At 30.3% G+C, this 22882-nt stretch overlaps 1 protein-coding gene across 1 annotated transcript; it reads right to left on the bottom strand.

Annotated features, from left to right (window-relative positions):
• Positions 1–7820: 7820 nt before the first annotated feature.
• LOC8259719 (probable flavin-containing monooxygenase 1) lies at positions 7821–21119 on the bottom strand. The gene is made up of 5 exons (XM_002527234.4): positions 20572–21119; positions 11770–12007; positions 10213–10388; positions 9767–10125; positions 7821–8534 (listed from the first exon to the last, which is right to left on the bottom strand). Exons 1-5 carry the CDS (start codon positions 21007–21009, stop codon positions 8192–8194), a joined length of 1554 nt encoding a protein of 517 aa, XP_002527280.1. The 5' UTR covers positions 21010–21119; the 3' UTR covers positions 7821–8191.
• Positions 21120–22882: the final 1763 nt, after the last annotated feature.

Here is a 22882-nt window from a genome sequence, read left to right as displayed (position 1 = left end):
TATATTATATATATTTATTTTAATAAACTAACGAATATAATATTATTAATAATAAATATTTATTAATAAACTAATGAATATTATGCATATAAATGATACTACTTATATCAGTTATAAAAATATTTAATATGCATTATAAAAATAATAAATCTAACTTTCATAAAAATTAATATTATTTTTATTTAAAAATAAATATTTTTAATAATTTAAAAAATATATAACAAAATTATAACTACTTAATTATAATAATAAATTAATAAATATATAGATTATAAATAATGAATATTTTTTATTTATATGTATGCTGTCTCTGGACCATACTGCAGGGTAGACCGAGGAACAGGACAGAATTTGCCAATATTTCCTCATATGCTTTTTTTTTTTGCCATGCGGTACGGTGAAAGAAACCAACAACATAAGGTCGACAATATGACCGTCCACCTTGGCTAAGCTGTCTTTAACAAAATAACTGTTTGAAGGTCGCCACTCAGTATAGTGACCTTCAATAAAATTTCCAACTTCTGCTTTGAAATCTTTTTAAATTCTTTATTTTATAATTTTACATTTATATTAATAACTATCTCAAAATGTATTCAAAATTTTTATTTTATAATTTAAATATTAATATAATTTAATGATATTATAAAACTAATGCTAGAAATTTTATTATATTATTATAGTGATAATGTTTATGAAAAGTGGAATTTTTTTAACAATTTGTTGTTAAATTTTAATATTAATACATTTTTTAAATTTTCAGTATGAAATTTAGTTAATTTATTATTATTTATCATGCTCAAGTTCACTAAAATACTACTTTTGTAAGTAACCTGAATTATAAAATAAAAAATAAAAAATAAAAATAATAATTATAATTGAAATAGTGCTGTAATTTTTATAGAAAGAATCATGCATGGAATTTTCTGAAATTTTTTATTTATATTTTAATGTTATCCTTATTCACTATTTTCAAAATAAGATTTATTTAAATTAGAATTATTTTAATATTATGAAACTTAAATTTAAAAAGAAATAACGGGTCATGCATGTCTACAAGCAACATGCATGGCACTTTTGTGTTCCAATTTTTTTATTTTGTATATTGATGTCAGTTTTATAATTTATAATTATGAACGAATTATAATAATTATAAAATAAAAGATTTAAATATATTTTTAGATAATTATTAATATTAATATGAAATTATAAAATATAAAAATTAACAAAAAGCCAAGCATGGTAATATACATGCCGCGGCTGTATCGTTCAAATTATATTCAGTAATAATCATTACCAATTGTCATTTAATTTATAATAAGTTTTATTTTGATCTTATAATTTTTTTTTTTTTATTAAAGTCATTTAACTTTAAATTAGGTATAAACTGATCGCTTGTTTAAATTTGGTGGTTTATTTATCAAAAAAGATAAAAGCTCTAAATTTGCTAAGTCTACAATATATAATTTTTAAAATCAATTTCAATGGACTAGCATGTAGAAAACTAGGAAAAAATACTTTCATATACTGTAAGATTTAATTAATTTGATATAAAGCATTTTAGAAACATAAAGAAAATGATAGCTTAAATACAATTAAATGTAAAAATATTACTAATTTAATGGTTGGACAGTTTTTTATTTTTTATCTTTTACTTTTATTTATTTATTGTTATTATTATTATATTTTTTACTTTAGAAATAATATCTTGATAAAAATAATAATAAAATAATTAATATCGATTAATTAAGATGAAAAAAAAGAAAATATTATTGTAATAATAAATAAAAAAAGAATCAAAAATAAGAAAATAAAGAAAAAAACTGCAGCTAAAATTTATTATCAAAGCCTAGAGAATTTCTAAAGTCTAAATGTGTATTTGATTTTAGATTAAGTTAATAGTTTGGTTAAATAGTTTAACCAATGCGACAGTGAATTGTCAATTTTCTAATTCACGTATTAAGTAAAAACCCAGAGGTTTTGCACTTGAGGCAATTTGTTGCATCTAAAAGCCAGCTGCATTCCACGTTTATGCCAACCAACAAGCTTTTGTCAAAATCGATCTTTAAGCCCGAGAGCAACTCAAGCATCTTAATAGTTTCTTCAGGTTTTGTAGTATTGAGATATCTGCTGTACAGAAAACAACAGTATCATCGACAAATTACAGGAATAGAATAGATAACTCACCATGCTTTATATCGATTCGATGGCATATGCTAGCATTTTCAGCATTGCATATCATTCTGCTCACGCCTTCAGCTGTAACCAGAAAAATAAATGGCTAAAGAGGGTCGCCTTGTCTGATCCCTCACTGCATTTTGATCAACTGGGTAATTGAACCATTGATTAGGACAAATGCTTCAGTAGAACCTAAGCGTTCTTTCAGCTAAGATATCCATATGCTACCGAAACCCGTACATTTTATAACTTTTAGAATGTAGGACCATGATACAGTGTCAAAGGCCTTCTCGAAGTCTAACTTGAACAACACTCCTTTATATTTATTCTTCTTCATCGAATCAATCACTTAATTGGCCATCAACATATCATCAAGGATCTGTCTTCCACTCAAGAAGGTTGATTATTTTTTGTCAATAGCCCTGCTTAATACTAATCTCAGGTGAAATGATAAAAGTTATGCTATAATCTTGTCAGACTTTCTATCAAGCTGATGGGTCTGAAGTCTTTGTCTCATATCAGTCTTGGGGATGAGAGCTATGAACAACGAACTAATTACTCTAGGTAGCCTGCCCGATTTATGAAAATTATTTACGAAGTCCATAATTTCTCCCCAAGCAAATTCTAGAAAGCTTTGTAACTGGCCCGGCCTAAAGCTTTACTACCTTCACAGCGCCAAATGGCAGCTTTTACGTCTGTTACAGTGAAAGGGGATCTAATGGAGAGAGCTTCAGCAATTGAAATTTTCTTGAAGTTCAATATGATTGGGGAAGATCATTGGAAGTCTATTTCGTAGTAGAGGCTTTTGTAGTACTGAAGAACTGCAAGATTTAACCAAGGAAGGTTCATAAGACAAGACGGACGGTTATCCGATTTCTTCATATTAAGGCTGATATATGGAAGCAATTGCTGTTGTGATCTCCCTCTTTAAGATACTTTACTCTACAAAGTTGCCTCCAGTATACCTATCTATCCTTGTGTTTTTTCCACGGTGATGACTTCAAAGAATATCTTTTAGAGACATCAAATCTGACACAACCAAATTTTCCTCCTTAAGGTCTACTGCATCAAGTTTGTCTTCAATCTTAGAGATCTCAGAGTCAATATTCCCATACGATTCGACGTTCCAAGTTTTGAACTTGTGCTTTAGGAGTTTCAATTTCCTGATGATGCGATTAAGACCCGAAGCTTCATTATTTAACTCCGCCCACTATTTAGCGACTAAATCCTTAAATCTAGAGGATGATAATTAACACTTAAGGGACTTGAAATGTAGAAATCCATATGCCAAAAAATTAGAAATGAGAGGAGTGTGAATGAATCAATAACAATTAATTTTAAGTTAGGTCTAACTATTAGTATGATAAGTTAATGAGTTTACTCTTTCATATCCTTGGAAAAACAATTATTTCAATTCTTAGTTGGTTCCACGTTCCAACATAAGAGGGTATATTAGAAATTAAGGTTAGGCAGAAATAAGGTATGAACATGCCTAATATAGTTGTATGATGCAAAGAGAGCAAGTTTGATAAAAAAAATTTGTATAAATAAGATGTGAACATGCCTACTAGAGTTGTACGGGGCAAATAGATTAAGTTTAATAAAAAGACTTGTAGAAATCATATGTGGGCACACTAAAATTAAATTTAATATGTATATCCATTGATTGATGGGATTACATAGAACTTTTATATTATTTCAATCTCTTTAATTGTTACCATTAGATAGAACTCTTATATTATGTAAATTTATTTAATTGTTAGAATTAGATAGAATTCTTATATTATGTAAATTTCTTTAATTGTTAGGATTAAATAGAACTTTTGTATTATATAATCTCTTTTCATCAATGACAAAAACATAAGATTCATACAAAATTTAATATAAAATGCTCTTGCATATATTGTTCATCCATGTAAACTTTCTATATCAACCAATCCATCGATACTAATGAAATCATTAAATAAATTCATGCTATTCAAAGACCCATTCTCAGTACCACTATCATGAAGGTACCTAACCTCGTTGAAATCTCCGATTACAAGCCATGGGAAAGAAAGATACGTCCCAGAGCTGATTTCTTTTGCTTTCTGAATATAGACTTTTGATTATGTTCTAATTATTTATATTTTTAATATTAGCTTATATAAATATATTTAATATATTAATAAATAAATTAATAAGATTTTCTCCTATCATACAACATAGTATCAATTATATATTTTATTACATTGTTATTATATAATTTTAGTGTTAGTCATATTTTAGAATATAAGGGCAGACAAATAATTTATATTATTATCAATATTTTAAATTCATTTAGGTGATAAGCTCGATTGTTTTTTAAAAGTGATCTCAGTTTTATATTAGGTGAGATTTTGCTGTTATAGTAAACCCTAGTAAGTATATTGGATATTTTATGAATAAAAAGAAACATTTCAAATTCATTAGAAATGGAGTGGAAATATAAATTGGTGGAATATAATTTGGAACCGGCAAATAGGGATATGGAAACATGCTACTCCGATTAATTCTCTTTTTTTGGGTGAGTGCTATATAACGTAAGCCTAAGCCATAAATATTAGCTTAAAAGATTCAAATATATTGATGAAGTGGGTTTAGTCGAGGGAAAAAGATCGGTACAACTAGCTACTCATTACACAATGAGTAATGTAATGAGTATATAAGAAAATAAAGGGAAAAGTATGTGATTTAATCTTTTTTGATATGAGAATTTCTGTATCTTTTTGTCACATCTTATTATTTCAAAAATTTTTGTTAGCAATTTATATCTAAACTCGTTAACACCGTTAATAATTTTGAAAATTAAATTTTAAACGTAATCCAATCGCTATAAAATCAATCTTGTCGGATAAATGACGAAATATAGAGTTCTCTAGTCTTATTAGATCATTCCAAACTCGTCGAAATTGACTAGAATTAAAAAATAATAATAATTGAATTATGAGACTATTTTTTCTTTCTTTAACTTTTCTCTCCAAGCTCTATAAAAATTGACATTGCTAGTCTTGAATCAAAGTTAAGTTGGTAAGGAGTAGAATGGCAGTAGAAAGCGCAACCAATTAATACTACATAAATGAACTACAACTATTTAATTAAAGGTTTTAGTGAATTTGGATGCAAATTGTTAATGTTTTAATTCTTAGGGTATTAAAGTGTCACCAAAAGAATCACATGATCAAATTTTGTACTTTCTCCAAGAATGAAAGAGTAATTATTGTTTACCTTCTATATTCATTCATATTATACTGGTTATCTTCATAATATTTAAAAATTATTTTTTTTATTGTATGCTAAAACTCCTTTCTTCAAAATTTTCGTTAAATTATCGGTAACAAAATTTAGTTTTATACTATTTGCCCTTTGATTTTTATAGTATACAAATTGATTTTTATACTTTGTTTATTCCACTAGAACCCTCTTATTTAATTTCTATGCAAGAATCAATTTATGTATTAAAAATAATTATCTTTTATTAAATCTTAATACAATTCAAATATTTTAAAACTTTTTATATTTATTAAAATATTAAAAATTCATATAATTTAATTTTAAATTATTAAAATATAATTGATATTATTAATTTTGTTATACTGGAATATTAACTTTGATAAGAAGTTTGCTGATTAAATTATATTTTCTTATTAATTTAATTTTTCATAGTGTATTGATGTGTCTTTTTTAGTACTCGCAAGTGCACGAACCGTTCCTATAGTAAGGGTAAGTTCACCACGAGGTCGATCTCTTGAGGAACAATGATGCCACTTATTATAAAGACTAATTATCAACACAAAACAATAAAAGTAAATCTAAACATTCTAAATCAGTATGTTGAGAGGGTAATATTCATAAAGTAAAATAACTAAACAATAAATAAATATGCAATGCAAATGCAAATGCTTATAATCTAAAACTATATGCTAAAAATAGTATTTAATCTAGCCATTTACTTAGTAATCTCTTTGTTTTACTTTAAGCTTATATTTAATGAATGAGATGGTGATATGCCTTTTCTCTAAATCACTCAAGCTAATGATGCAACTTAGGTTTCTTATACTAACATAGATTAAAGTAAAGATGATATTTCTAATACATACAACATAAATATGTTCATAACAATTACTATTGTTAAATTAATATGATGATTAACTAACAATAATAACTAAAATTAATAAAGATATGAAGATAAAGAAAACATTCATTAAATAAATAAATAAATAATAAGATTCATACAAAAGTAAAAATGTTAAAATTAAACACTTATGAAAACTAGCATAACATATTTAACCCAATGATTATGGTATTAAATATAAAAATATAAAACAATAAAGTAAAAGATCCCACTAGATCCAGAATTTCTTCAAGTAAGATGATGATTGATCCTCACTCTTCACTTCTTGAAAAACTTCTTAAATCTTAAAAAAAGTAATGAAAACTAAACTAAAGTGTTTATGGAAGAAATTTAGAGAAAATAATGGTGGACAGATATAGAGAGCAAATATGAGAGAGTTATCTTTCCAGAATTAAATTTGCAGAGATATATATAGAAAATAGTCTTCCTCTAAATAAGTTTTCCTAGATATGTATGCCTAATATAAATCTATATAATAAATAAGGCTATAAGTATCTTTATCTCCACCAAATACTCCATAAATAGTTCTTCATATAAATCTTAACAATTATAAATCTTAACAATTATATAAAATGAATAAAATGTTCATTGGGCCTTGTAATTTTTGGCCAGGCTTTGCAAATAACAATTATAAATCTAAATCTTGGGTATTGATATAAACATGTCCAATTAAGCTTTTTTTTGAGTATTTAGCTCCATATTTTCCTCTCCTGGCTAATATTATCTAAAAATAAACAATTAAGCCTAAGTGAGGTAAAAACACATATTTTCAACTATATTATATATAGATATCATATAATTAAAGCTCTAAAATACTCTAAATATCTATATATAATTTGGACCTATCAAATGATTTTAGTATAAAACAATAAAATATAAAATGAAGGAAATAAATTTCTTAAATATTAAAAAGTAAATAGTATAATATAAAAAATATTAATGAAAGATAAATAAATAAATAAATAAAAGAATGCATCTCTAGCTTTTACTTTAATTAAAAAAAAAACCATCGTTTTACTTATAAAGATAAAATGATAATGTAGCAAAAAAGAGATAAAATCAGTGATAAAAAGAAGTGAGTGGCCTATTAATGCTAAGAATATTTGAAGAATTGTTCAATCATTTATAATTGATCCCTTTGATGGTTACGTATGTACTTGCTTGTTACATCCAAATGATAAACACATACATTTAGATAAAGATAACTTCAAATCTTTTCAATAGAATTCATTACTGGGTAAAATGCATATCAGCGTATCTTCATAGTGTATATTGGGGATATACAATTAAACAAGAGATTAGAAATAAAACAATCATAAGAGATTGTCTGAAAACAAACTGAAATTTAAAGTATCTATAAAATCCATCAAATTGTAAATCTATTGTTATATAATTGATAGTAGACGAAACCCTTTAGACTTGATGACCATAGCCTTTAGGAATCAACTAATGACTAAGCTATAAGTTTAGATTTCATCACAGGACCCTGAAATAGTATGAAACTTTACTCCAAATGGAGATCCTTCATTCCTTAGATAAAATTAAGTATCAGCACAACAGAAGTGGGTGGAAAACGATATTCAAGGCTGGATCTGGAAGCATCAAACCAACCATAGTTTGTCTTACAAAAACTGAAAAAACGAAGCAGCCAAAAACTTGGTAAAGATATCGTATCTGATCATTATGATGACCCTTTATCCTGAAAAGTTTAGCTTTCAAGATATAAGCTTAAAACTGTGCTAAAATATTTATTACAAAACCAAATTCATTGTCCAAATCTTGAAACCAAAACACAACATAAGAATTCTACAGAAAAGCAAATTGAAGGAGATGGAAGAGAATATGAAATCGCCAACGATTGTTTCAAGGAGAAACATAATCCATGGGTCCATAAGGCTCGAACAACTCAGCAAGAAATCCTTTCTTTCTCCTGGAGTTCCATCCCATGTCTTTGCAGAGTTGATCATTGTACCAAATATGAAGACCACCGATGCATGATCTCTTGTAATACGGTCCTGCATATCTCTTCTTAAATTTGTCCCATTTTTCAACATCCTTTTCCATCTCTTTTATGCTAGGTATCTTGAATCTTCCATCAAGAAGCTCTGCTAGCCATCGACATCTTATCTCCGAAGTGTACAAATTCGAAATACTTTCTGAAAATCCAATTACTGCTAGCTGGGGAATTCGTGGGTTAATGCATTCTCTGAGCAAAAAAAAAATAATAATAATAATCAAACATTAATCATTCTAATCCTGAAGAAGTAGTTTTCATTAACTATAGTGCATATGCATGTTTTGAGAATTACCATCGTTTATGCTTCATAATCATTTTCGTAGCGAAATAAAATGAGGCTTAAATGTATATTAATTCTTCCCTGTACTTATACAGAAAAAGTTATTTAACTTTTGAGTTGAATCTGATAAGCAATTGAACTTGCAAATTCAATTATATTTAGACACATACATCATCTTTAAACTGAACTTCACAGGCATCTGAGTTTGCCTTAATAGTGTAGGTGCCTTTAAGGATTAATATAATATTAAGTTATGCAAAAATAAATTTGAATATACAAGTTAATGTGTATTGAAATTCAGAAGTTTTAGGTGTTCAGAATGGGTTAAAACCTCATCAAATTGAAAAAAAAAAAAAGGAATCAAAATGTTTAGGGGAGAAATGATTTCTCCATATGAGAGAAAAAATATTATTTTAAGGGCATTAAAATATAGGAAAATACAAATAAGAAATCCTGTGTTTATGTATTTCCTCACTTAATGATATATATATATATATATATATATATATATATATATATATATATATATATATATATATATATATATATATATATATATATATATATATATAGCTTTTCTTATTATTTTGGGTTTTGGTTTCTAGAGTCATTTCTCTAAGTTATTCACTAATCAAACTAACAAGATTTTTCTAAAAAATATTGTAAATTTATTTATAATTTATTTCATCTTAATCCTTATAAGATATTATATATTGATTCTATTTAGTTAGTTGTATAAGAAATTATTTGATAAATAACTCTATTTTTAAAATTTCATCTTCTATTAACATAAGATCATAAAATATTAATAATATTAGTGAGAGAATATTAAAGTAGAAAAGTAAAATAAAATTATGGACTCTAAATTTAAAAAAAAAAAAAACATACCTCTAAAGGAAAAAGTGCGTAACTATAAGGTTTCTTTTATATAACCTTTCCTATAATATAAATAAATAAATGAAATAATTATTTTATGCATATGGAATGACTATATACATGTTAGTAGTAAACAGAACAATTCTACGCTTCAAATTTGGATCAAAGTGAAAGAGGGTAATTCGAGTGAGTTACCTACATATTCTATTCTATCATTACTCCATTTATAATTTTAGGAACCAAAAACAATAAAAATAATGCTAACCTGTAAAGGGGAAGTGCTGCATTAGGAGACCCAACAAAGCATTCTTGAAAGGTTTTGGAGACAAAAATATCTTTGAGCTTCTTTTCACCTTTAAATCCTGTAGCTAATATCACCAGATCAGTTTCTAGAGGTTGGTTATGACCATCAATGATAATGCCAACTTTGGTGAAGCTAAAGCTTGGAGCTTTTGTCAGGATTATGCTTCCTTCTTCAACTTTATCATAAAATTTTTCTGGTACTGTTGCGATCAGACAAGAATTCAGTTCTTGAAGAAAACTGTGTTTCGGTACCATCCCAAATTTTTTCAGTGGAAACTTATGCTTGACATGGCTCTCAACAAATTTAGAGAATGCCCATCTCTGTATATTTATTAATCAATTAGATACATATTTAGGCGATTAAAAAAACTGAAAAAGCTATTTGATAAATGGAGAAAAAGAAGTTACCAAAGGAGTAAGAATTGTTGCCAAGAGGCTGAACAGAAAACCTTCACCAGGCTTATGAAGTAGGAGCTCTGCAAGTCGGTTAAGATAAAGATAGGTTAAAGGAACTCCCCATGGAAGGTAGTCCGGAAGATTCCAATGCGCAGTCTTGTATAAAACTCTGCATGGATGTTCGATCCCTGCAGAATACACAACTTTAAATCAGGAAAACTTATGCCTTTATCCTATATTTAGTGGAAATTTATAAGAAAATTTATTTTATTTAGAAAAAAAAAATATAAGAAAAAAAAATAAAATTGATAAAATTAAAACAAATATTTTAGTGTTATAAAATATATTGATTTATTAATGTAAAATTCATTGGAAATTCTACTTATTTTATTAGAACTTCGTATAACTATAATCAATTCCATACAAATTTAATTATATGGAATACTAAATTAACTTTCACTTTATTTAATGTGAATAAATTTTAGATTCATAAATAAATTTTATAAATTTTATTAATTTCAACCAAACACTATATTATAGATGTTCATAATCATGTCCTCTTAACGATGATGTTAAACAACTAGAGATTACTAAGTAATTTATTTTGTTTGACAAATCCTTACACAATGACTACACCTATAGAAGAAGTCCATTAAATTTACGATGAATTGCAAAGTATCATACTTCCTAATGACTTTCAATATTTTTATTTGTTCAATCAAAAAAATTTATAAAATTCAGATTAATTATGTAAAAAAACTTCAAAAATTTGTATAAAAAGTTTTAATATATATAATTTATAGAAATTATATAAATCTAATACAAATATAAATATATAAATATATATATATATATATATATATATATATATATATATGTTGAAGATAATAATATTTAAATAATAATAATAGTAGTAATAATATTCAACCTAATACTATAAAGAAATAAAAGACTTTTTATGCTCGAGTGTATTATCATCATTTTCTAGAATGATATAGGAGAAGGAAGTTTTGATTTCATTATAGTCCTGTTTTAATTATTTAAAGAAAAAAACCTGTCAAGCCTGTATGATCTGAACGCCTCAATTATTGGATCACTAGTTCACTCGACTAGGTCAATAGTTTTGGCAGGTATAATAAAAAAATAATTTTAAAGGTTTTTGACTTAAACTACAGCTGATTTATGATTCAACCGACTCAGTCGGGCCAAGTTTACCAACCATGAAACTGATTGGATACTACACTTTCAATGAAAAAAAAAAAAAAGACATAGCAAATAGATTGAGGTGTTTTTAGATAGGAAAATGACCATTAGTTATCAGTGCTAGTGAAAAAAGTGTAAATTATATTAGACTAATTCTGGATGCCAAATTATTATAAAAAAGAAAATGATAACTAAATAGTTATAAATTAAAATTTAATACCAAATTATTGCAAAAGTGTAAGGTTAGCTGACCCCCAGTGTGATTTACCTCTACAATTTCACCTCCAGATGGGCATCAGAACCCAAGCATAATCAAAATAGACTTAAAATGGTATGATAATTAAACTATGTAGAACAGCTTTTTACCATTTACTGCAGAACACTCCATGGCAATGTCCAGTGCAAACTTCTGGAACCCAACGACTGCCACTCGCTTCCCTTTTAGAAAGTTACGTGCAGTTTCATAATCCATGTTCGTATAGTCCATGGCGTGTATCACTTCTCCATGAAATGCTTCTGGGCCCTTCCCAATGGGAAATTCTGGTACATTTGGAACATCGCTGAACCTCCCCACACAGAGGATCGCAAACTCCACTTGGTATATCTGTGATTTTTATTTTTTTTGGGTTACATTTTAGGATAAGCCATAATAATTCAATGGTAATTCAATGATGAGATCTTATGAATCTTTCTTCTATTCATTCAAACAAAATAACTAGAGTTTTTATCTTTTTATCTTTTTACCTTTAATATTACATTTAGTTGAAATCAATAAATGAATTTGTTTTATTTAAAAAGTAGACATAAGAAATAAGATAAAATCAAAATGACAAAGTCGGAAAAGATATTTTAGTATTATAAAATGTATTGCCTTACTAATATGAAATTCATTTAGTTTAATGATAATTAATTTCATATAAATTTGATTATATAGAATACTAAATTAACTTTTATCCCATTTAAAGCATATTAATTTTATATTTATAAATAAATTCTGTAAATTTTTTGAATTTCAACAAAACGCTATGTAAGTGTTTTTTTCTTATTTTCAAATACATTAAAAATCATTTCTTTTCCTATTCATATATCTATAGTTAATCAACAGCCTACATGATAAAACCTTTACGGATAACAAAATACTACATCAAGAGTTTTAACGTAGTTGTATATTTAAAATTTCAATCTAAAATTTTAATTAAACTAGAAAAAAATTTTACCATCTTATCTACACGCTCTTTGGTACTCCGATCTATATTTCCCTCCCATTAGAAAACCAATCTTTCTTCTAAATGGATTAATTATTTTTCTTTCACCTTGTTTATGAAATGAAATAAGATGAACCACATAAATGCGAGGTTAGATTAGGTACTGATTCAACACAATTGAGACCTATATATATTTCTTTTTATGTCTTCTATAGTTGTTATGTTCTTTTCATTTTTTATTTTCTTTGTTTCTATCACCGTAAATTGAGATTGTTAGTTATTGTCCAATGTGGGTATTTACATAGTAAAATTAATTTTATGGCTAGTCTTTATATCCAGCTCACGAACTACTATCATTGCCAGTTCAGAAAACACTGTCATAGTCATCATCATCCATAGGTTGAGAATCTTGCATAATGGCATCCTTTTGTTCAGTGGTCAAATTCGAATCATCTAGTGGGGTTGGTAGTATAGGAAAAGTGGAATGCTCAATAATGGAGTGTTCAGTCCCTAGATGTCCATTATAAGTGCAGACTAGTGGTGTAGAAACATTAGTCGTTCCTAAGTCATTTCTTAGTTGTAGAGTGTGCTTTAAATCCCTTGTTATTGTTGGAAGAGCAAGATGTAAAGGCATTTCAATCGTTCTCCAATAATGACAGATGTTTTGGGTTGCATAAGTGTCTTCTGAGAGCTGTAGGTAAGGCCTATGAAGAATGTAGATGGCATGATATCCTGAAGCCTTGAAGTTATTGTCTGTGAACAATTTGTTTTCATGAATAACTCTGAGGAGATCCTTTTTCCATTGGAATAGGGTTTTGAACCAAGTGAGGTATTTCCATAGATATGTTCCTGTATTTGTCTCACTATTGAAGAAGTATAGGAGATCCATGACCGGTATTTCAATAGCATGATAACAAACTGTGGAAAGGCACCATAAAAACTATAATTCACTTTCAATTTGTGGATGGGTAGGAAAAAGGTGATAAATTAGGCACTAAGGGTAATCTGGATAAAAGAAATTGGGTTGAATGGGTAGCGAGAAAGTTTGTTGGATAGTTGCCAAATAATGAAACATCATATTTCTGGCAAAATCGTTGACCTGTCTCGTTGTGAGATTTGTGGGAAGGTCTGGTGGTAAGGGAGGTTGCAGAGGGTTTTTTAAAGAGGCCATGAAGATTATAGGGAGGTTAACTGTTGAGGTGAGGAGGACAATATGTTGGTGTTTTGGTTGTGGCTTTGACAGTCTGGATAAGAAATCTGGGATGAGATTTCTCGTCCCTTTTATATGCTGAACTTCAAAATCATATCTGCTGAACCATGATTTTAACCTCAATAATTGAGGTTCTGGTAAGGTCTTTTGGTTGGACTCAAGGATTTTTGGAAATGAAGAATTATCCATCCGAACCAGGAAGTGTTGACCAATCAGGAAAAACTCAAACTTTTTTATCTCGTATTTGACTGCCAAGATCTCTTTGTAAGTTGAGTGGTAATACTTTTCTGATGGAGAAAATTGTCCTGATGCATAACCACACAGTTGTTCCTTGTTGTTGAGATTTTCAAGGAGGATGGCCCCCCACGCATGATCAGATGCATCCGTCTGAAGGATAAGATTTCCTGTAGATAGAATGGTGAGAGGTGGAGGATTGTAAGCCAATTCTTTTAGTCTCCGGACAGTTGTAGTTTGTTCTGTTCCCAAAGGAGGCGGGTCTTTTTTGAGCATTTTAGAATAATGACATGTGTAACTGGACAGGTATGGTATGACTTCCCTGACATAGTTGAGTATTCCAAGAAACTGTTGTATTTTCTTTATAGAGAGATTTTCATTTGAAAAGTAATCAAGCTCTTTTGTCAAGTGTGGACCATACGTGTATTGGCCGTCTTTGAAATGCATGCCAAGAAACTCTATCTCTTGTTGGCTAATGATACTCTTTTTCTCTGACAGCATGATGTCATACTTTTGGATGATAGCAAGGAATTGTTTCAGGAGTTGATGATGTTCCTCGGCTGTCTCCGAGAATAGGAGAATGTCATCAATGTAGATCAGTGAGGAGTAAAGGATAGGCTCAAAGATTTCTATCATTGTTTTTTGAAATTGTGAAGGAGTTATTTTGAGCCCAAAAGGCATGACTGTCCATTGGTATTGGGCGTTTGGGATACAAAAGGTTGTTTTGTATCTTTCTGACGGATGGATACCCAATCGCCAAAATCCAGCCTTAAGGTTAAATTTTGAATAGAACTAGGCCTTTTGGATATGGACTTTTAGGTTCGAAATTCGAGGAAGAGAAAATTTGTTATCTTGCAGGAAATGGTTTAAAGGCTTGTAATCAATAACAAGTCTCTTTTTCCCTCTTAACTTCTCAGACCTCTTTTCCACATAAAAGGCTTGACAGGCCCATTATGAGGTTGTGGGCTCAATGAGGCCCTGTTGTAACAGAGTCAAGCATTCTGATCTAGCAAGGGCTAGATCTGTAAGAGACATTCCTAGATGAGTGGCCTTTGTATTGTAAGAATGGTGGTTCTGTATCTGCTATAGTGAACAGATTAGAGGTATCTGTGTATGGATGAAATTGCCTCTTGAATTTTATTCCATTGGGAAGAATTTGAAGCCTTTGAGCTTGATGATAAACATCAAACACTATTAAGAGGTCTTTGTTTGGGAGATTTGAGCCAATGATGTGCTTCCATACCACGCAATCAGGGAAAATATGGTTGTGCATCTTCCGTGCCATCTTCAGGTTCCACTACTTCTGGACTGGGTTCAGTAGTAGAGGTATTCATGAGAATTTCTGTGATATCAGCCATTTCAGAGATATTTGAGGAAGAATCAAAATCATACGGGTTGATGAGTGATTAGTCTGGCAATTTATTTTCTTTAGAAACTGGAGGAGATATTTTCTTTTGTTGGGTTATGGAGCCTTTTGGGTATAGATGTGAGAAAGTGCCAAAGGGTTGGTAAAGAGTTCCTTCTTGTTCTGGTTGTGGGAGGAAAGGAAATGAAGAATAATATGAGGGAGCAATGGCAGAAGATGTAGAGACTGCTGATGTGAAAGAAGGGATTGTAGAAGACTGATCTTTTCTAAGATCATGTTCAATCTGATCAATCTGTCTTTTGAGCCTTGTAATTTCTTTTTCTTTCTGGATGAAAGCTGGTGTAATCGGATATGGAACTCGAAGCTCTCTATCCAAGACTTGATATTTGGCAGTAAGAGAAGAATATAGTTGGAGTACTTCTTGAGAGAAGGTGTCCAACTTCTGATCCAACTTGTGAGCCAAATGAAGAGCCTGATCCAATTTTCCATCTATCTTCTTTAGATAAGAATTCTAAACTATGGAATTTAAGGTCTGCCAATTTAGGACCTCATCTGGTGGAGTGAGAAACTCTATGGATCCTGAGGGAGTAATCCTTGAGGGGAGGATCTCCGATCTTTTATTTTCGGACTTCCCCATAGGAGGGAAATCTTCAGGCTGGAACATGAAACAGCTTTGGATTGCATGGGGTGGTTGAACTCCTGATAAATCAGAATGAGTCTCTTCTCTGCAAGTAGTAGAAGGCTTTTTCCTAAACACAACTCCCATTTGGGCCAAAAGTACCTTCATCTCGTCAAAGGTGATGTCAATGACAGTCTTTCCTTCTTTTGCAAGAAGTTCTAAGGCTTCCTTATACATAGGAAGAGGAGCTTTACTCTAATTTTCTTTTTATTTTCTGTGGATGCCAATCCAAGGACCATCTGGATCCCGGTCATCTGATGTTGGTTTCATGCTGAACATGGAGTTTCTGGAGCCATGTCTCTTGGATTTTGCTTAGAGTGTTGAAAACTTGGTTCAGCAAAATCGAGATCATCTCCGTAGGTGCATCCTGATCTGCACATTCCTGGGTCAACATCCCAGATAAAGTGTTCCTTTATTTTGGCAGCATAAATATGATGTCCAGAGGACTGGAATGAGTGGATATGGATCTTCTACAATCCCTTCCTTCACATCAGCAGTCTCTACATCTTCTGTCATTGCTCCCTCATATTATTCTTCATTTCCTTTCCTCCCACAGCCAGAACAAGAAGAAACTCTCTACCAACACTTTGGCACTTTCTCACATCTATACCCAAAAGGCTCCATAACCCAACAAAAGAAAATATCTCCTCCTCCAGTTTCTAAAGAAAATAAATTGCCAGACCAATCACTCATCAGCCCGTATGATTCTGATTCTTCCTCAAATATCTCTGAGATGGCTGATATCACATAAATTCTCATGAATACCTCTACTACTGAACCCAGTCCAGAAGTAGTGGAACCTAAAGATGGCACCGAAGATGCACAATCATATTTTGCTCCTACTAGAGCTTCATACCCAAGGTTAAAATCGACAACTGGCACAGGACCTTGGTTCTCCTTTGATGATCTGCCTCCATCAAAATGGAATGATAAGCTTTCTGAATTTTTGGCATGAATTGATCTCCAAATGACTTTTGATGGTGCCACACTTAAAAAGGTTCTTGCTGAATTTGTTACGAGATTTACAGGAAGTTTAAGAGATTGGTTTAGGTCACAGCCTGAGTATACCAGGCTCCAATTTGTGACGCTACCAACTCCATCAGCTGCGGTCACAGTCCTCCATAATCAGTTCCTTGAAAGTTATGATCTTGTTATACGATAACAAAAACAAGAATACTTTGATTGAAAATGTTGTTCGTTGAAAATAAAGGATCTGGAAAGACATTATTCTGCTATGTCCAAACTATATTATGTCATTGGAGGGCATGACAGTGATGATACATTGAAATATACTTTCATCACCTCATTACGAGACGAGATACAACCAGAAGTCAACAACATGATCGCCGCAACAAAGAAACCAGTCACCTCCATCACTCTTGGAGAAATTTGTCAATTCACTCTCTCTTCCATAAAGAGATTATGTGACCAGTAAGAATTGTTTAGAAGGTTATCCCAGCGAGATTTGATTGTTCAAAAGGCCTGTAACAAAAGCCACCTCAAGATTAAATGCAAGGCCTCAAACTGCGTCTGCTCCAGTCATAAAAAGAAGATCGGACATCATTTCTAAAAATACCCGCGCAGAAACAAAGAATTCAGAGAAAGAAAGTTGCGTTCAAAAGGATTCAGATATTTCCGGAAAAAAGAGGAATCAAGGCCACAAATCAGACAGATGCTATATCTGCCGAAAGAAGGGACATTATGCTAAGAACTGTCCCCAGAATCCAGAAAAATCAGCAAAGATGATACAACAAGTCAGCATGTATATTTCTCTCCCAGATTCATTTGAAGAGGATATAGAGTCACTCTTATCCGAACAAGACAATCTTACTCTAAGAAGTCTCTTTGGAATAGAGGCAGAATATTCAGACTCCACTAAATCCTCAGAAGAGTCCTCTTTAGACTCTGATGATAGTGAGATTCCAATTCTGATGATCAGTCTCCTTTCAAAAGAAGAGGAAGATATCCTGACAAATGTGATACAGTACCCTTTCTCTCCATATCCATTTCCTGAGTTATCTCAGCTTGCAACCAAAATTCCTCATGTTCCTTATGTTCCTATACAAGTCTTGCCTTCAAAGTATGCAAAACCCGTTCCAGTTATGGCTTTCTTTAACACTGGAGCTCAAAAAAGCATGATGAATCCCGAAGTCCTTCCATCTGAATACTGGAAGTCTCATGTTTAGTTTTTCAAAGCAGCAAATGGTCAAACTTTCAAGACTACTCTGATCACAAAGCAAAAAATCAGGATACAGTTTTTCCCTGATTGCGTGGTATGGACGCACATCATTAACTCAAATCTCCCAAACAAAGACCTCTTAATAGGGTTTGATGTTTATCATCAAGCTCAAAGGCTTCAAATTCTTCCCAATGGAATAAAATTCAAGAGGCAATTTCATCCATACACAGATACCTCTAATCTGTTCACTATAGCAGATACAGAACCACCATTCTTACAATACAAAGGCCACTCATCTAGGAATGTCTCTTACAGATCTAGCCCTTGCTAGATCAGAATGCTTGACTCTGTTACAACAGGGCCTCATTGAGCCCACAACCTCATAATGGGCCTGTCAAGCCTTTTATGTGGAAAAGAGGTCTGAGAAGTTAAGAGGGAAAAGAGACTTGTTATTGATTACAAGCCTTTAAACCATTTCCTGCAAGATAACAAATTTTCTCTTCCTCGAATTTCGAACCTAAAAGTCCATATCCAAAAGGCCTAGTTCTATTCAAAATTTAACCTTAAGGCTGGATTTTGGCGATTGGGTATCCATCCGTCAGAAAGATACAAAATAGCCTTTTGTATCCCAAACGCCCAATACCAATGGACAGTCATGCCTTTTGGGCTCAAAATAACTCCTTCACAATTTCAAAAAACAATGATAGAAATCTTTGAGCCTATCCTTTACTCCTCCCTGATCTACATTGATGACATTCTCCTATTCTCGGAGACAGCCGAGGAACATCATCAACTCCTGAAACAATTCCTTGCTATCATCCAAAAGTATGGCATCATGCTGTCAGAGAAAAAGAGTATCATTGGCCAACAAGAGATAGAGTTTCTTGGCATGCATTTCAAAGACGGCCAATACACGTATGGTCCACACTTGACAAAAGAGCTTGATTACTTTCCAGATGAGAATCTCTTTATAAAGTAAATACAACAGTTTTTTGGAATACTCAACTATGTCAGGGAAGCCATATCACACATGTCCAGTTACACATGTCATCTTTCTAAAATGCTAAAAAAAGATCTGCTTCCTTGGGGAACAGAACAAACTACAGCTGTCCGGAGACTAAAAGAATTGGCTCACAATCCTCCACCTCTCACCATTCCATCTACAGGAAATCTTATCCTTCAGACGGATGCATCTGATCATGCGTGGGGGGCCATCCTCCTTGAAAATCTCAACAACAAGGAACAATTGTGTGGTTATGCATCAGGACAATTTTCTCCATCAGAAAAGCATTACCACTCAACTTACAAAGAGATCTTGGTAGTCAAATACGGGATAAAAAAGTTTGAGTTTTTCCTGATTGGTCAACATTTCCTGGTTCGGATGGATAATTCTTCATTTCCAAAAATCCTTGAGTCCAACCAAAAGACCTTACCAGAACCTCAATTATTAAGGTTAAAATCATGGTTCAGCAGATATGATTTTGAAATTCAGCATATAAAAGGGACGAAAAATCTCATCCCACCTTATCTTTTACACATGTCTTCCTTAGAAGACAATATGAGATTTCCTACTTACAAAAGTATAAGTCCTATCTAATAATAAGTGTGGCACCATCAAAAGTCATTTGGAGATCAATCCATGCCAAAAATTCAGAAAGCTTATCCTTCCATTTTGGTGGAGGCAGATCATCAAAGGATGGGGCCGAGAGTTGTTCATTCTATAATCCTCGTGCTGTAAACTCAAGGCAGGAGGGATCCTCAAGCTAGGACCGTATAGAGGCACCTTGCCAAGAGAGGTCTTTCTGCTCTTTTAGATTCTTATAGCCGAGTTAGCCCTTTTGGATCATAGAAGAACAGATCGTGCAACAATTAGCTCATAGCCAATGGATCGAGAAGAAGAGATGAAGAATTTAGAAAGCCATGAGAGAGAAGAATATTATATTCATAGATGAAAGGAATGAAAACTTGCTTGCACTCTTTTATTCCCTTGATCAAGCAATATAAAATCCCCATACAAATAAAATTCAGTCCCTTTAATTTGGAAAAGACAAAAAAAAAAAATATTATTATTATACTTGTTTATATCCTTCATTCTTATATAATTTATCCTCCAAAACTTCAACATCAAAATTTTAAGTTATAAAATTGCTTCCTTTCTTACACAAAATTTCTCATATTCCATCCAATCAAAAGAGATGGAGCAAACAATTCTTTGTTTCTCTACTTGCATCCTCAAATATAATGTAAAAATAATCATTTTCTGACGAAAGATAAAATGGTTAAGCATATATATACCTCGCTGGAAAGGGTTTGAGTATCTTGTACTTCAACTTTCCATTTCCCTCTCGAGCTGAAGGCCTCGCCATTTCCACCCCACAAACTCCATGACTCCATCTCTTCATCGGACGGGCCTTCGTAGCTGATGCCGATAACTTTAGCATTGAACTTTATGTGCCTAAGCAAATCAAAATGGCTTGCATAGGATTGAAGATAATCGAAGACTTGAGATTGGTCAGGGAAGGCTTCTGTTACTGAATCCGGCCATGGAAAATCTGAAAACTGATACAGTGGTTTTGGAGTTTGGAGCTTTGTGGTCTCAACAGTTTTAGTCCACACTCCTCCGAGACTGCTTTTTGCTTCAAAAACAATGGGTTGTAAGCCCTTTGAGAGTGTGTATTTGCAGGCAAGAAGTCCACTCACACCTGCTCCTATAATTGCTATCTGTTTCTTCATGTTGCTTTTGGATTTCAGAAGCAATCAATTACTTTCATATTTATGTATTTATGATGCCATACACTTTGAACTATAAATTCTATTTTTAGTCAGTACGTTGTCATAATGTTATAAATAAATAAGGAAATATGAAATTGATAGCTGGCAGATGGGATATGGTAAGATCCTTCTTCATTAATTCTCTTATTGAATCGAGTGCTTCTCCATTTTGGAAATTGCAACATAAACTAATTAAGCCATTTCCACCTAAATTGGAATGCCTCATAGTTTAATTGATGAAGTGGGTTTCGTTTACTTGAAATTATTGGAAATGGAAGAATGATAGTACGTGCGTGTAGTATTATTTATTCTCAAATTAAATAATAATATCCTATTTTTTTTAATTTTTTTACATTAATTATATCAATAATTTGTCATTTTTATTTTTTATTTTATAAATTATAAATGTCTTATTTATGCTCTTCTATTTAAATATCTAATAAATTAGTAATTCTATTAATTATTTTTTAAAATTTAGTTTAATTTTTTATTGAAGACTTAATAATTTTATTATTCAGTAATTTTTTCTACAAAATCATTCGATTCATTGTTTATTAGAATAAATATCTAGAAGAAATATGATCATTATCTATACATCAATTTTTTAGTATTTCTTATTTTGTGGCTTATAATTAGTAGCAAGTATGTATCAAATAAAAAAAAATTTAGAAATTATTAAATATAAAATTTTTTCAGATGAAAGAAAAAAATAAATTAAAAGTTATATTATTTATTTAAAAAATATCAGTCATTATAAAATTATTTTAGAGTATAATTTTTCTCTAGCGATTTTTTATTAGTAAATTTCTATTTCGTCAAAAATTAATTCAAAATTGTAGTGAAATTTATCGAATTTATCTGTTATCTCTTCTATTACTTTAATTTAAATCTTGAATTTCTCATTTTTATAAAAATAAATTAATTAACTATAAATAATCAAATAAATAAAATATTTATTTATTATTTATATTTAAATTATTTTATATATAATAATAATAAATAAATAAATAAATACTAATTTTATGATAATTAAATAATATTATTAAAGATCAAGTAAAATCTAATTTTATTTCAAATTGAAACGATCATATATTAAATAATAATTATTTTTTTTACTGTTAATTAGATAAATCTATAAATGTTTTATTTATATTTTTAATTTTTACAATATTAGTAATTTATTAATGTAAATTTATATATGTAATCTATTTTGAATTTGTTACTTTTACATTACTTTATACTGACCGATCTCCGTAAACTCAATGAAAGTACATCTTCCATACTAATAATTTTATTAAATAAATTAATTATAAAGAGTATAATGTGGACTACCGAAGAATTTAATTATTTATCTGAATATAATATAAGAATTATTACCTTTAGCTACCACGTGATAGATGTCAATAGGGTTGGCAATGGATCATAACTTTATTTTAAATTGTTATTGTCATTAAACTGGCGACCTCCATTCCTCAAACTCCACGTGGTTTTCAATCATTCAGAACTCCGATGAAAAAGAAAAGCCAAAAAGGATGACCTTCATAGTGCTCAATTATGTAGGCCTCCTCAATTATTACGGAAGTGTCTAGACATGACAACGGCCGGGTGGAATTAATATGTTAAAAGACTAATTTCTATGAATATTTAGTTTAATTTTTATTTATATGTGAATTTTATTTATTTATAAGTTTAATAAATAATTTATTTTTTTTATAATTTTATTAATTTTATTTGTTATTATTGATTGACCATCATATCAATTTAATAATAATATTTATTATAAAAAAATTTAGATTAAATATATTAGAAACACTATATTTACTTTAATTTATAT

This window comes from Ricinus communis, chromosome 7 (genome assembly GCF_019578655.1).
Source record: "Ricinus communis isolate WT05 ecotype wild-type chromosome 7, ASM1957865v1, whole genome shotgun sequence".
NCBI classification, from domain to species: domain Eukaryota; kingdom Viridiplantae; phylum Streptophyta; class Magnoliopsida; order Malpighiales; family Euphorbiaceae; genus Ricinus; species Ricinus communis.
The sequence above is the reverse complement of the archived record's forward strand: the minus strand, read 5'-3'. Positions and strand labels throughout refer to the sequence as shown.

Coding starts and splice junctions, on each gene's coding strand:
- LOC8259719 (XM_002527234.4), bottom strand. CDS start 21,009: ATGAAGAAACAGATAGCAATTATAGGAGCAGGTGTGAGTGGACTTCTT. Junction 12,008..20,571: donor CTCAAACCCTTTCCAGCGAG/GTATATATATGC, acceptor TAAAAATCACAG/ATATACCAAGTGGAGTTTGC. Junction 8,535..9,766: donor GCAGCACTTCCCCTTTACAG/GTTAGCATTATT, acceptor TTTTTTGCTCAG/AGAATGCATTAACCCACGAA.